The sequence below is a fragment of the Elephantulus edwardii genome, unplaced genomic scaffold (assembly GCF_000299155.1).
Source record: "Elephantulus edwardii isolate Elephantulus edwardi_28Jun2011 unplaced genomic scaffold, EleEdw1.0 scaffold00268, whole genome shotgun sequence".
Lineage (NCBI taxonomy): Eukaryota > Metazoa > Chordata > Mammalia > Macroscelidea > Macroscelididae > Elephantulus > Elephantulus edwardii.
Window position 1 is genome coordinate 2,485,080 of NW_006400018.1, and position 12,970 is coordinate 2,498,049.

General features: G+C 51.9%; 1 protein-coding gene across 1 annotated transcript; it reads right to left on the minus strand.

Moving 5' to 3' along the window:
• Positions 1 to 1,381: 1,381 nt before the first annotated feature.
• CCDC86 (coiled-coil domain containing 86) lies at positions 1,382 to 12,085 on the minus strand. The gene is made up of 5 exons (XM_006899847.1): positions 11,755 to 12,085; positions 11,157 to 11,622; positions 3,049 to 3,178; positions 1,607 to 1,681; positions 1,382 to 1,501 (listed from the first exon to the last, which is right to left on the minus strand). Exons 1-5 carry the CDS (start codon positions 12,083 to 12,085, stop codon positions 1,382 to 1,384), a joined length of 1,122 nt encoding a protein of 373 aa, XP_006899909.1.
• Between the last annotated feature and the right edge of the window lie 885 nt (positions 12,086 to 12,970).

The window sequence follows — 12,970 nt, forward strand, 5'->3', positions numbered from 1 at the left end:
TTGTGGCTGGTGTTGGGAGTCTGCACCTTAACCTCTAGTGTTAGGTTACTCTATCAAAGTGCATCTGATGCGGTGGAAGAACTGGCTGGCCGGCCCAAAGCATTTACCCTGGTAGCTGTCCAAGGTCTCACCTGTTTTCTCATCCTGCATTGCCCAATGTGTTTATGTAGTGAAAATGACAGGGGCCCCCATAGTATGGGAGACAAGAGGCTAACCAAAATCTGATGGGCAGCTACTGAGGAGGTTCTGACTGGGCACTGGCAGGACACAGCACAGGGCATTTCCCAGCCAACCTGGCCTCTAGCCTGTGCAGGTCTGGAGAGTCCTCTGGGCAGGGCTCAGATCCCTCAATCTGTGGGGCACTCTTAACCCCCCAGGATGTAGATGAGAGTGCCTGAGATCTCCTAGTGTAGGTCACCCCAACCTGTTTTGCACCATCTATTCCAGGTTGCCCCAAACCGTAGACTTGGGGTAGAGACTGCAACCCAGAGCCTGGCCCACCTGGTGACTGGGACCAGTGTTTGCTGAGTGCCTCAGTGGATGAGTTGGGATTAGAAACTGGTCTCTCTTGGGATCTGGGTTTGGGTTCTTCGTTCCCCCCTAGGCTGGGCTGGCTCACTCCCAGAGCCGTAGGGCCACTGAGGAGCCAGGAAACTACCCCTGCTCAGACTCCGATGAACACCATGCCCCCTTCCCCAGCCGCCTGCTGTCCCCGACTCCAGCACATTCTCATCAGACCCCCGGACAGAGCATTTGTTTATTGTGTTTGCCGTAGGAACGATGCTCCCTGAGGGCAGGGATTTGTGTCTCCTGGGATCCAGAATCACACCTACTCTCGACTGGCATTCAATAAATTAACTTCTGTAGTCCAATGGTCATGAGTTGGTCATATCTCTGGGGCTGCTGTGGACTCCCGACATGGGAGAGGATGTCACAGAGAGATGCCCACTCCCTGCTGCCTCCCCATTTTAAATGCTCTGGGGGAAAGTGGGGGTCGAGTTCCGCTCCCTGGGGTGCAGAGGTACCCAGAGCAGTGAGCTGTGAGAGAGCTGGTTGAGGCTGTGACCGCAAGACTGGACACACAAGGCTGAGGAGTCACAATCAGTCACCAGCTTGAGAAACCAGAAGCACGTGCTGCTCCTGGTTTGAAGGCACTTGGAGAAGGGCTGGGGGTGGGGGAAGCGGAAGCCTTTCCCTCCATCAGCCCCTCTGTGAGCCTGTCCACAAGGCCCCAAAAGGCTTGGGCACCCATCTGAGCTGAGGTGTCTGCTCTGGAGCTGTGAGCTGGCAGGCGCACCAAGGAAGGGCACGTGAGCAGTGGCCTGAGGGGGCACTGTCTCACACGGGGACTGGTTATGGAAGGCCTCAGGCCATCGTGAGGTCAGAGCTTGGCCGCTGGTCGCTGGGGCGGCTGCTTCTGCAGCAGGGCCAGGGTGTCTCGCTTCTCGATGGCCCGCAGCTGCTTCTTCTTTGCCCGCTTGATCTTGGCGGGGTTCCGGATCTGGTGGGAGTGAAGGGTGTGCGTTAGTCTGGGGATGTGAGCACACTGACCACACAAGAGGCCTGGTGGGGTTCCAACTCCCACGAGATGTGATGAGACACTTACCACTTGGACCACCTCTGCCTTTCGCTCGTTCTCAAGCCGCCTCCTCAGGTTCTCCGCCCGGCGCTCTTTCTTCTCCTGAGCAGGACATATGGGGAAAGAGTGTTGAGTCAGGAAGCCCTAGTCTCTCAGGCACAGAGGAGCCTTGAGGAAGGGCTGGGGAAGGCCCACTTCCTGGTCTGGGGTGTCTGAGGGCCATGCGAGCTCTGGGGAGGGATGGCACCAGGGTTCACTCAGCTGGAAAGCTCCTGACAAGAACAGGCAGCTGAGGGCAGGAGTGGGCGCACCCAGATCTGGACCTTCTCACCTCCCCATGTCATCATCAGGAAAGACACGCTGGGCCCCCTGCTCCCCCCTTGAATCCACACAAGGCCAAGGGTGAGGGCTGGGCTGCAGAAGAGGGTGTGGGTCTGGGCTAACTAGTATGCGTTCAAATCCTGACACTGCTACTTCCTTCCTAAATGGGTGACCTTGGAAAATGGTTCTTCCTCTCTGATCCTCTATCCTCATCTTTAAAATGAACCAGTCATGGTGCCTACTCCGAGGGTGACCCGAGTGTGTACGTTGTGTAGGGGGCTCTGCGGTGCACGTGGCCCAGCAGGCACGCTCAGGCCTGAGTCTAGAGACAGGCCACCTGGGGACCATCTGCTGGATGGTAGTGGCCATAGGAGGGGCAGGGTGGGGACATTAGAGTAGAGGGTGTCCCAGGCCCCTGGGGAGAAAGGAGAAGTGAGGCCTGGGAGGCCCTGGTGAGAAGACAGCTCTACCTTGCCCAAGAGGGCGGCCACACAGGAAGAGAGATATGGTCTCAAACAAGGTGACCCCAGTCCACTGGGCGGTGACCGAGTGGCAGTGGGGAGGCCGAGGAAGAGCTGCCTCACTACTGGTCCACTGCCCCCCCTCGCCCCAAGATCCTAGCACACAGATGGCCCTGACCCCGGGCAGGGGGAGTCACTGACCACCCCTCTCACCTCACTCTTGGGGGCTGCCTGCCAGGGTCTCTGCAAGAGGACAGAGCTGCGGCCTTCACAGGGTTGGGGCTAGGGGGTGTAGGCCTCTGGGGGCACCTCTGGCCCTGGGGCAGGAGTTGGGGAATAGGTGACGAAAGGTGAGGGGCCATCACTTCGATGATGCCTGAGCATCCTGGAGAATGACAGTGAGAATCCTGGGGATGTGGCCTTCCGGTCTGTACCCCGAACCCTAAGCTGGTCCTCGATGCCTTTTTCACTGACTGTTCCTGTCACCAGCGAGAACCACCAAGGCCTTCTCCTGGGCACTATCACCCTGGTGCCAGCACTGGACAATGTCAGCGGCTGGCAATCACAGCCCTGATCCTCCTCCTAGCGCTCAGACCACACCAGCAACCTTGCAGGTTCTCATGTTCAAGAACATCCCCTGGCCATGGCAGCCTCCTCCCGGGCACGTCCTGAAACATCTCCCCTCACCTGGCGGCGCCTCTGCTTCTCCTCCTCCAGGTGCCGGGCAAAGTCCTTGGCCACTTTCCTCTCCTGCCGCTCCTTCATCTTCCGCTGCCAGGATGTGCGCAGGGGCTTGTCCTGAACCATCTGGGAGAACCTGGAGGGCAGGGCTGGCTGTTCATGGGGGGCTGGGGGCTCTCGGGCCTCTCAGCTCCCGCCTGAGCGAGTCTTCTGCCAGCTTCCTGGCAGGCAGTCTGTGGGAGCTGCGGAAACTGACCTACCCTGACTGACCCGGGCAGGGCAGACTGACCCTACTGCTTCTCGGCTGTTTACGTGCCCCCGCCTGCTTGATGCGTGATACCTCCGGGGATGGAGCACCCCCTCCCTGCACTCAGAGCGGCCACTCCATCTGAGAACTGCAGGGAGGCTTAGCACCAACTCTGCAAGGGTCGTGTCTGCCCCACAGCTGGGCCGATGCCTCTGGGTGGGTTTGAAATTCCAACCTTCTGGTTAAACTCCAACCAACTAGGTGCCATCCAGACTCGGTGATGGCAATATAGGGGTCCAGTGAACGATTCTCTCTCTCTGTGAAGTTTGGATTATTCCCACCCACAAAAACAAACAAAACCAAAATGCAAACACCATCTCCTGGTGGCATTCACGTGCTGGTCATCGTTTCTTTCACCTGGATGAGCCTGTGTGGGTGTCCAAAGGGCCTTCTTTTCTCCTGTTAAACCCCAAGTCTCCTCAGAGATCGCCTTCTAGAGTCCTTTACACTCTCCGGGACAGTGTGGCGACCCCTGAGAGAGCTCCTGTTTATCCCATCCATCACACGGTGCCCGAACTGCCCGGCAAGTCGGCTGGTTCTGCCTGCCCTCCAGAAGCCTGGTCCAGGCTGGGCAGAGCCGGCCCCCACCACTGCTCTTCTGGCGCCTTCTCTCCTCATGCTGGAGGCTTGGGAGTGTGGGTGAATGGACATGGAGAGGGCCCTGACCCTGATGCCAGGCCTGCCTGCCCTCAGCCTGGAAGTGTGGGTCAAGGGACACAGGGAGGGCCCTGACCCCGACGCCAGCCTGGAAGTGTGGGTGAAGGGACACAGGGAGGGCCCTGACCCCGACGCCAGCCTGGAAGTGTGGGTGAAGGGACACAGGGAGGGCCCTGACCCCGACGCCGGGCCTGTCTGCCCTCAGCCTGGCAAAGGGCCTCCCCACCACTCTGCCTGCTGCTCTGACCCTAGCACCATGTTATCCCCAAGGGCCTGATAATGAGCGAATACTCAGTCTCTGAATCACAGAGGAGAGTCTGCAGCATGGTTAATGTCAGTCTACTGACATTTCAATAACCATATGTGGCTGGTGGCTAAGGAAAGGGGCAGAGTGGTTCCCAGCACTGGTTTTCCTTAGAGACTTGGAGGAGGACAGGCTCAGCACATGTGTGACTCGGACAAATCCCCGAGCCTCAGTCCCCGCATGGCTTCACTGTGGTTGTTAGGTGCTGTCAAGGTGCCTAAGACTCAGATGGACTCTAGGTGCAACAGAGCTCAGCCAACTCCCGGCCTCATTCTTTCTCTCCTTGTTCAGCCGAGTGCCTGCCCGCTGCCACGTGCTGGGCTTGGGGGTCTCACCACACGAGCCACGTGCCCACGCTCAGGAAGCCGCTGGCGCAGGGGAAGATAGGCAGTCGGCAAGAATCACACAAATAAACGACTCTGTTTGTGAATGGTGGTGACTAAAAAGTGAAGCACAGGCAGTGACAGCGTATGAACCCGGCCCCTGGCCAGTGACTTCTGATTCACGGCAACTGTGTGTGAGCGTGAACCATGCTCCACACAGGTCTCTGGTTTTGGGGGACTCTCTTCCCAAGTGCCTCTAGGTGGATGAGAACTTCCGACCTTTCAGTCAGCAGCGGAGCCTTAGTTGTGTGTATCACACAGGACTTAATCTTGGTTGAAGCAGAGAGAGAGGGCTTTCTGAGGGTGGCATTGAGACTGGGCCAGAAAGATGAGCAGAGCCAGGCCAGGGCAGGTGTTTGGGAAGGGACAGAAAGTGTGAGACCCTGAGGTGGCAGGAGCACCAGGTATTGGAGGGGAGAGAGAGGTCAGCATGGGAACCAGGAGGGGACAGGAGAGGAGGGGAGAGGAGGGTGGGCCTGCAGGGCCTGGTGTCTCTGCCTACAGAGTCTGGGGCATGGACTGTGTGAGCAACAGGAAGTCAGGGCACCTGGGATGGGGAAGCTGAGACAGAATACCTTCCTCCTCTCACTTTTGGGTCTTGACCTACATCTTCCTCTTTGGTCCCAGCAACTGCTCCTCCGTTTCCCCCTCGGAGCCCCCTTCTCAGCTCCCTCTCGCTCAGGGAGCAGCTCCCTTCCCTGTGTGGCCTAAGCACGGGGGCCCCAACTTCCACACTCACTCTGCTCATCACCCTCTCCTTGCCTGGGTGCCTGTGCCAATTCTGTGTCTGGTTCTACGTGGCCCCATCATTCTTCCTGGGACAAGAGCAAGGGGGTACGGTGCCCGTATCCAAAATCTTTAACTGGTGACTTATGACTCTGAGTCTCAGCATCTTACACTTAGTGGTTTCTAAAGACTATTGTGGCCAGTCAGCCGTAACTCATAGTGACCCCATGGACAGCAGACCGAACACCGCCAGCCCTACTCCATCTAAAATCCTTGCTACTGGGAGCTCTGGTGGCCTCGTGGCAAGAAGCTGCGCTGCAATCCCGAAGGCACGCAGTTTGAATCATGCTCTGCTGGAGGAGGAGAGGAAATCTGCTGTGACAGTCAGATCCAATTTGGTACACACCAAGACAAAAAAGAAAGAATCAGTGCTATTTTTGTTGCAGCCACTGTGTGTCAATCTATCTCCTGGAGGGTCTTCCTGACTGTTGCTGACCCTCTACTTTCCCCAGGAATCCCAGTTAACATGTCCACAGTCTATGAGATGAAGTCTCCCCATCCCAGTTAATATGGAGCATTCTGGCTGTCCTTCCTCCAAGACAGACTTGCCCCTTCTGGCAGTCCACAATGTAGTCAATATTCTCTGCCAACACAATGATTCAAAGGCATCAACTGTCTTTCAGTCTTCCTTATTCACTGTCCAGACTTCACAGACATATATGATGACTGAGAACTCCATGGATCGGGTCAAGCACACATTAGTTTTCAAAGTGACACTGTGCTTTACAAAACTGAAGTTAAGTTCTTTGCCGCGGATTAGGGACAGTGCAAGGGAGGAAGATCTCATATGAGATGAACTGATACAGTAACTGGGACAATGGGGGTTGATGTACTGCAATCAGTGAAAACTGGCTCAGGACAGGGCAGGCTTCAGAGCTGCTGTGCAGAGGGTCGCAGGCAACTTGATGGCACGTAACAACAACAGTGAGGAAGGCATTCAGCTTGGGGCCTGGGTGACAGGCACGTGGTAACAGCTGATGTGATTATTATTACAAGAGGCCTGGTGAGTTGCACAGTGGACAAAACAACACCCCCCCTCAAAAAAAACACCCACAAAAACTCAGCTGATAAAAATTGGAAAACCATCTTCAGAAAACTCAAGCCAAGACTCACACCTCACACCAGACACAAAATCCAACTCAAAGTGGATCAAGGACCTAGGACTAAAACCAAGGACTATAAACTTCATTAGAGAAAAGCTTGGAAAAACCCTAGAAGCCCTAATCCACAACATGAACAGTCTTCCAAGCATCCTGAAAAACCTACAACCAGGAGAGGATAAAATAGATGAATGGGATCTTCTAAGAATCAAATCCCTATGGATATCCAAAAACTTCTCCAAAAGAGTTAAAAAGGAAGCCACAGACTGGGAAAGAATATTTGGTAATGACATGTCTGTTAAGGGACTTACATCTAGAATTTATAGAATACTCGAGCACCATAACAAGAAAAAGGTAAACAACCCAACTGCAAAATGGGCACAAGATATGAACAGACACTTCACCAAAGAAGACAATTAGATGTTGAACAAGCACATGAAGAAATGTTCAAAATCCGTAGCTCTAAGAGAGATGCAAATCAAAACAACTATGGGATATCATCTCACCCCAGTAAGAATAGCAAAATACAACAGAGCAGCACACAATAAAGGTTGGCAAGGTTGTGGAGAAACTAGAACCCTTATTCACTGTTGGTGGGAGTGTAAAATGGTGCAACCACTAAGGCAGGCAGTATGGCACTTTCTCAAGAAGTTGGAAGCAGAAATACCATTTGACCCAGCAATTCCACTACTGGGAATACACACCCTAAAAAAACCAGAACTGCCCCCCAAGCAGATATATGCACACCCATGTTTATTGCTGCTTTGTTCACAATAGCAAAGAGCTGGAAACAACTCAAGTGCCCATCAATGAATGGATAGAAGCTGTGATATAGCCACACAATGGAATATTATGCAGCACTGAAAAACAAGGAACTCATGGGCTATTATACAAAATGGGTGACCATGGAGGACATGCTTCAGAGAGCTGGACAACGACTAAAGATGACAGAGAAGAACAGATGCCTTTGGACTGTGCTGCTGGAGAAGTCTTGAACATACCATGGACTGCCAAGAATACAAATAGGTCTGTCTTGGAGAGGGTGAAGTCAAGTCTTTCCTCGGAGGATAGGATTTTGAAGCTCTGCCTCACTTAGTTTGGGCACGTGGCCAGGAGAGAGCGGTCCTTGGAAAAGGACATCATGCTCAGAAGGGAGGACAGAAAGCGCAGGAGAGGGAGACCCAGGGTGAGATGGATTGATACAGCAATTGGGACGATGGGGTTGGTGATGGGATGATCCGAGTTAGTAAGACTGGCTCAGGACAGGGAAGCATTCAGAGCTGATGTACATAGGGTCACAAGCAACTCAATGGTATATAAAAACAATAACATACCATGACAGGTTTGTAAGCAGGAGTGGCATCCACTTCCTAAATAACATGCCTCCGGAAACCCTCTGAACTTTGATAAATGTTGATAATTGTAGAAGGGCTTCAGCCTTTTGTTCTTAGGGTGGCTATGAGTCATGCTCGACTTGAAGACAATCAACAACAACACAGGACATTATGCTGAGTGAAATATCTGTCACAAAAGGACAAATACTGCATAATTCCACTGTTATAAAATAGAACTGACAAGGGGGCTTGGGGGGAAACGAAGAAAAGAGGGGATAAATAATGTATACGGCATTGAAACATGGAGAGAACTGTATAAAAAGAATAAATGACTAGGTATTATTGGTATGACAAGAGTTCAGAATAAGAGCTGAATAGTAAAGTGGATTTGGGGGTGGGGGCACACTATATAAGAATGAAAGAATTTTTTTTTCCAAAGAGAAAAGTGAACTGGAGGGGAGGGGATGCAGGGAGGAAAATGTGCAACAATGAATGAATGGAAATCCAAGTTCTCTATAAACTGTCATTAAAATCTCAATTTAAAAAAAAAAAAAAACAACCCAAGAAAAAAAACCCCACTCAGCTCATAAATCTAAGGCTGGTGGTTCAAATCTACCAGCTACTCCAGGGGAAAAAAATGTCAACTGCTTCTGTAAAAACTAAAGCCTTGGAAACTCTATGGAGCCAATGAATAATCTTAAAGTCACCATAAATTAGAACTGACTTGACAACAAAGAGTTGGGGTAAAAGAGTTGGGGTTAAATAGTGTTAAATAGCACAAAACGTCCTGGTGGCACAACAGCTAAACACTAGGCTGCTAAGTGAAAGGAAAGCAGTTCAAACTCACCTACCAGATCCTTGAGAGAACGCTCTCGTTTTCTGCCTCCATAAAGAGTACAGCCAAGAACTCTTTACCCCACGGGGCAGCAATACTCTGCCACACGAAGTCATTAAGAATGGATCTGTGCGTAGTTAACAAACATCATATGTCTAAAAAAGGCCCAGAACAAAGCCTGGCAGAGTTGGAAGCCAGGGAAAGTGATAAAAATCACCTCTGACCCCACATTCCTGTGGGGACTGTCCACACTCCCCATTAGGTAGAAGGAAAATGGGCTCCTTCCTGGAAGCCTCAAATCTTTCTTCAGATGAATCTCTTTGTGCTTTCATTCAACATGTATTTACTGACAGTTACTATGTCTTTCATGGAGAAAGATGGGCAATCTTCTTCTGTGCTATTAACTGCCTCTAAAACCCTGCTGGAGGGTCAGCTATGGGTTGGTTCCAACTTGACTATACACAGCACTATGCCTTTGGCCTAGACAGAAGGAAGACCTTGTGCCTGCCCATAAGAGGGCTGCAAATTCAGAGTGGGCCCCAGGGAATGCACAAAGCTGCAGTCTTGAATCTGATGTGTGCTCAGGTCTTGCACCCACCACTCATTTAGCCTCCCTGAGCCTTGTTTCCTCCTATAAAAACAGGGCTGTTAGGGCTGATGTGCAGATTAAACGTGAGGACGTGAGCTGTCCCCTCTGTTCACAAGGCCCTTACTCTGGCCTATCTCTACTAAAGCACTAACACAGCAGGAGAATTCTCAGCTCTCATACAGGACATCCAGGTTTGGATCCTACTCAGAAGCACTTCAAGGGCAGCCACCATCCACTGGTTAGTGGAAGTTTTAATCTGTTGCTTTGATGCTGGACAGATTTCAGTGGAATGCTAAGTCTAGGAAGAAAGGCCTGGCAATCTTAAAAAAAAAAAAAAATCAGTCCATGAAAACCTTATGGATAACAATGGTCCATAAGCAACCAATCACGGGAATGGTATAGGAGCCAGAAGCATTTCTGCCTCGTTGTGCATGGGGGTTCTCATTAAATTGGGGTGCTGGTCCTATGGCAGCAACAACAGGGTGGTACTTAACCAATGATCTGCAGTAATTTTTATCACAAAGCCTAATGACTAGGGGACAAAACCCAACCCAGCAGGCTCAGTAACTTTGAAAATTATTACCTAACTTGGGAGGGACTGGAGAGCATTATGCTAAGTGAACTAACTCAGTCCCATAAGGATAAATACTGTATAAGACCATTATTGTACAATGAGTATAAGGATCCAGGAGGGGTGGGAGAGGCTGGAAGCAGAGGGATGTGGATCTGCAGGGGGAGGGGGGTTAATTATTGGGTTGTACAATTTGATGGGGGCTGTGAGGGAAATTGAAAGAATTTGTTCAAATTTGTATTTGAAATCTGTAAGCAAACTAGTAGGGAAAAAAAGTAATAAAGTGATGGCTGGCTGTCTTCAAAACCAGAGAGGCTCTCTACTGAATGAATACACAAATGTGGTGCTGCAGGAGAGGTCAGAGAAGCCCCAGAAGGAAAGACATCAAAGAAATCAGCATCAGGATACCCTCCCCAGGATCCCAGGGCACCAGCACTTCACAACACAGCCAAGGTCAAATTTTCCGGTCAGGAGGGTAAGCACGGGGGACTTGTGTTTACATTCTAATCTGTAGAAAACAATTTCATGTATTTTTTTCCCCAACCACCTCAAAGATCCTGCTTCTAAAAATGGCTGTTTTTCTCCACTCCACAGTGAAAGCCTCTTCTCAAATCTACAATCTCTGCTGTAGTTATTAGAACTGCAGAGCCCTATCTCCCAGCATGGCTACTGAAAGAATCCAATCACAGGAAGCAAGCAGCATCTGTGCTTTTTCTGCCAAGGATGTGAAACTACCCCACCCCCTTTCCCAGAAATAGTTACCTGAGACCCCAGCCCACTTCACTTTCATCTGTGAGCAGCCCCTTCCCCAAGTTCCTCCTAAAGGAATACAAACCCCCTCTCTAATTCTTAGTGGGGGTGGGTTTTCTGCTTGAGAGCCAGCCCGGCAGTTTCTCCTCAATAAACTGTCTTTCTTGGTCTGAATTGGGTTATGTCTTTCCTCAGCGACCTTACAGTAGTGAAAACATGGGAAACTACTCAGTGGGGACTAAGGAGACACCAAGCCCAAGCAATCCCATGCTAAGCTACTACAGTAGTGTTCTCAGTCTCTGTCAGAAATAGCAAAACCTCATCCTGTATATCTATTCTGATTAAAATGATCTATTCTTGGGACATCCCTGTTAAAGGAGGCGTTTTTCTTTACAACTTTGGGCTGTCTCCGCTCCTAAAACTCGGGCTGCAGCTGGGTCCAGGAGGTCTCCCAACACCACTGATGGTTCCAGCCCCGCCCATCCAGTGCCCACTTACCTTTTTTTGGAGCGATCTTTCCACACTCTCCCCGACTTGGGCTTCCCCTTCGGGATTATCAGAATCTCTTCCACCTCCTTCTTTGGCGTTTTGGACGCTGGCGCCTGGACTGAAGAACTCTTTCGCTTCTTTGCCCGGACACCGCTTGGCACTGCCTCCCCTGCCGAGGTCAGCTTGCTGGGCTCGTGGTGACCCGGGGGGGAGCCGGGTAAGTGAGGTGTCAGTTCCTGGAGTGGCCTCGAGGGCTCTGGACCGGTCGCTTGCTGGCCAGGGGATGGCTCTGGGGATCCGGGGACGGGCTGCGGGTGTTGTCGAGGAGACCCCGGAGCCGATTCCGAGTTGGATCCACCCTGGCTCCCGAAAGGCTCTGTTTGACGCGGAGGGGACCCCCAGCCCGGCTCCTCCTTACTCTTGGCTAACTCTGGATCTTCACTTCGCTCTGGCTGACGTCGGGGGGAGGCTGGGCCTGGCTCCTTATTTTTACTTAACTTTGGGTCCTCACTTGGTTCTGGCTGACGGTGAGGGGACCCCTGGTCCGGCTTCGCCTTACTCTTGGCTAACTCGGAGTTCTCTGTCTGATGAGAAGGAGATTTCGAGCTCGACTCGGACTCTCTTCGGGGTGACTCCGGGCCTGGATCGCGGCCACTCTGGGGTAACCCTGTGTCCGGCTCTAGCTGCCTTCGGGGGGATCCGAGTGCTGCATCCTGCTGGAGACTGGGCGGCCCCGGGCTTGTTTCCTCCTGTCGTCGGGGGGATCCCAGGCCCGGATGTTTGAGAGGACTCCGAGGGGGGCTGGGTTCCTTCGTTTCGTCTGGGTGCGAGTAGAACTCGGCCAGGGCCCGGCGCGCTCGCGAAGCTGGGGTGGGGCTGCCGGGGGACTCCGGCTTTAGGCCTTCCAGCCGCCGGCTGCGTCTCACCGGCGTATTCATGGCTCAGCTACAAACTTTGCAAAGCTGAACCCACGTGTGCCGTCCGCGAGCTCCCGCACTTCCGGCGCCCTCCTATGACGTAACGAACAGCCGCATACTGCCGGGCTGGAGGGACGGTACCCGGCGCGGATCAATTGGCGAGGGGCGGAGCATGGGGCACATGCGCATTGCAGCAGGGCCCAATTTTTGTTTGGCCTCTTAGTTTTGCCAGAGATTAGCGGCTAAATTCTGGGGAATAGGGCATCTTGCTGTTTGAAAAACGAAGGAAAGAAACCCATTTTTGAGGAAGTAAAGGTTTAGAAAGGCTTGGGCACCTTAGGATGTTATTATGTGCCATCGAGTCATTTTCTAAGCATGATGTCTGTTAGGTTAGTGAACCTAAGGAAGAAATCAGAGAGAAGAGAGAAAGTTTAATGCAGCTTTATTAAAGGGGGGGGGCGGGGGAGCTCCTGGGTGAGTTCCTCATCCTGGAGAGGCAGAATGGGAAGTCACACTGTGAACTTACTGGGAAGGATTTTTATAAACAGAGTCTTTAGGGAGGGACATTCCATTCTGATTTATGAGCCACCTGCTGGCTTAACCAGACAGGCAAGGCCGTTTTCTCTTCTTATCAGCAACAAGCAAGGCCATCAGCATTTGGGTTCTGAATTATTCATTCTTCTCTTTCGCTCTCTTTACCCAGACTAACATCTTAGACTCTTGTTAGTCATACAACAGGGCGACGTATCTTTCTTTGGGCTACTTCCTGCTGAACAGGGGCGACGATCTGGGGGTTCAGAGCCTGGAGTGAGTCAGTCTGGGATTAGTGGCCAGGGGAGAATTAAGGTGGTCATCTTTTTGATCCTGTGAAGTAAAAAAGAGACATGGAGTGATTAATAACAGTAT

Excerpts from the sequence above, each read along its gene's own strand:
- CCDC86 (XM_006899847.1), bottom strand. The coding sequence starts at position 12,085 with ATGAATACGCCGGTGAGACGCAGCCGGCGGCTGGAAGGCCTAAAGCCG. Across the intron at positions 3,179-11,156 it reads AAAGATCGCTCCAAAAAAAG|GTTCTCCCAGATGGTTCAGG; the intron begins GTAAGTGGGCAC and ends CCTGCCCTCCAG. Across the intron at positions 1,502-1,606 it reads AGGCAGAGGTGGTCCAAGTG|ATCCGGAACCCCGCCAAGAT; the intron begins GTAAGTGTCTCA and ends CACTCCCACCAG.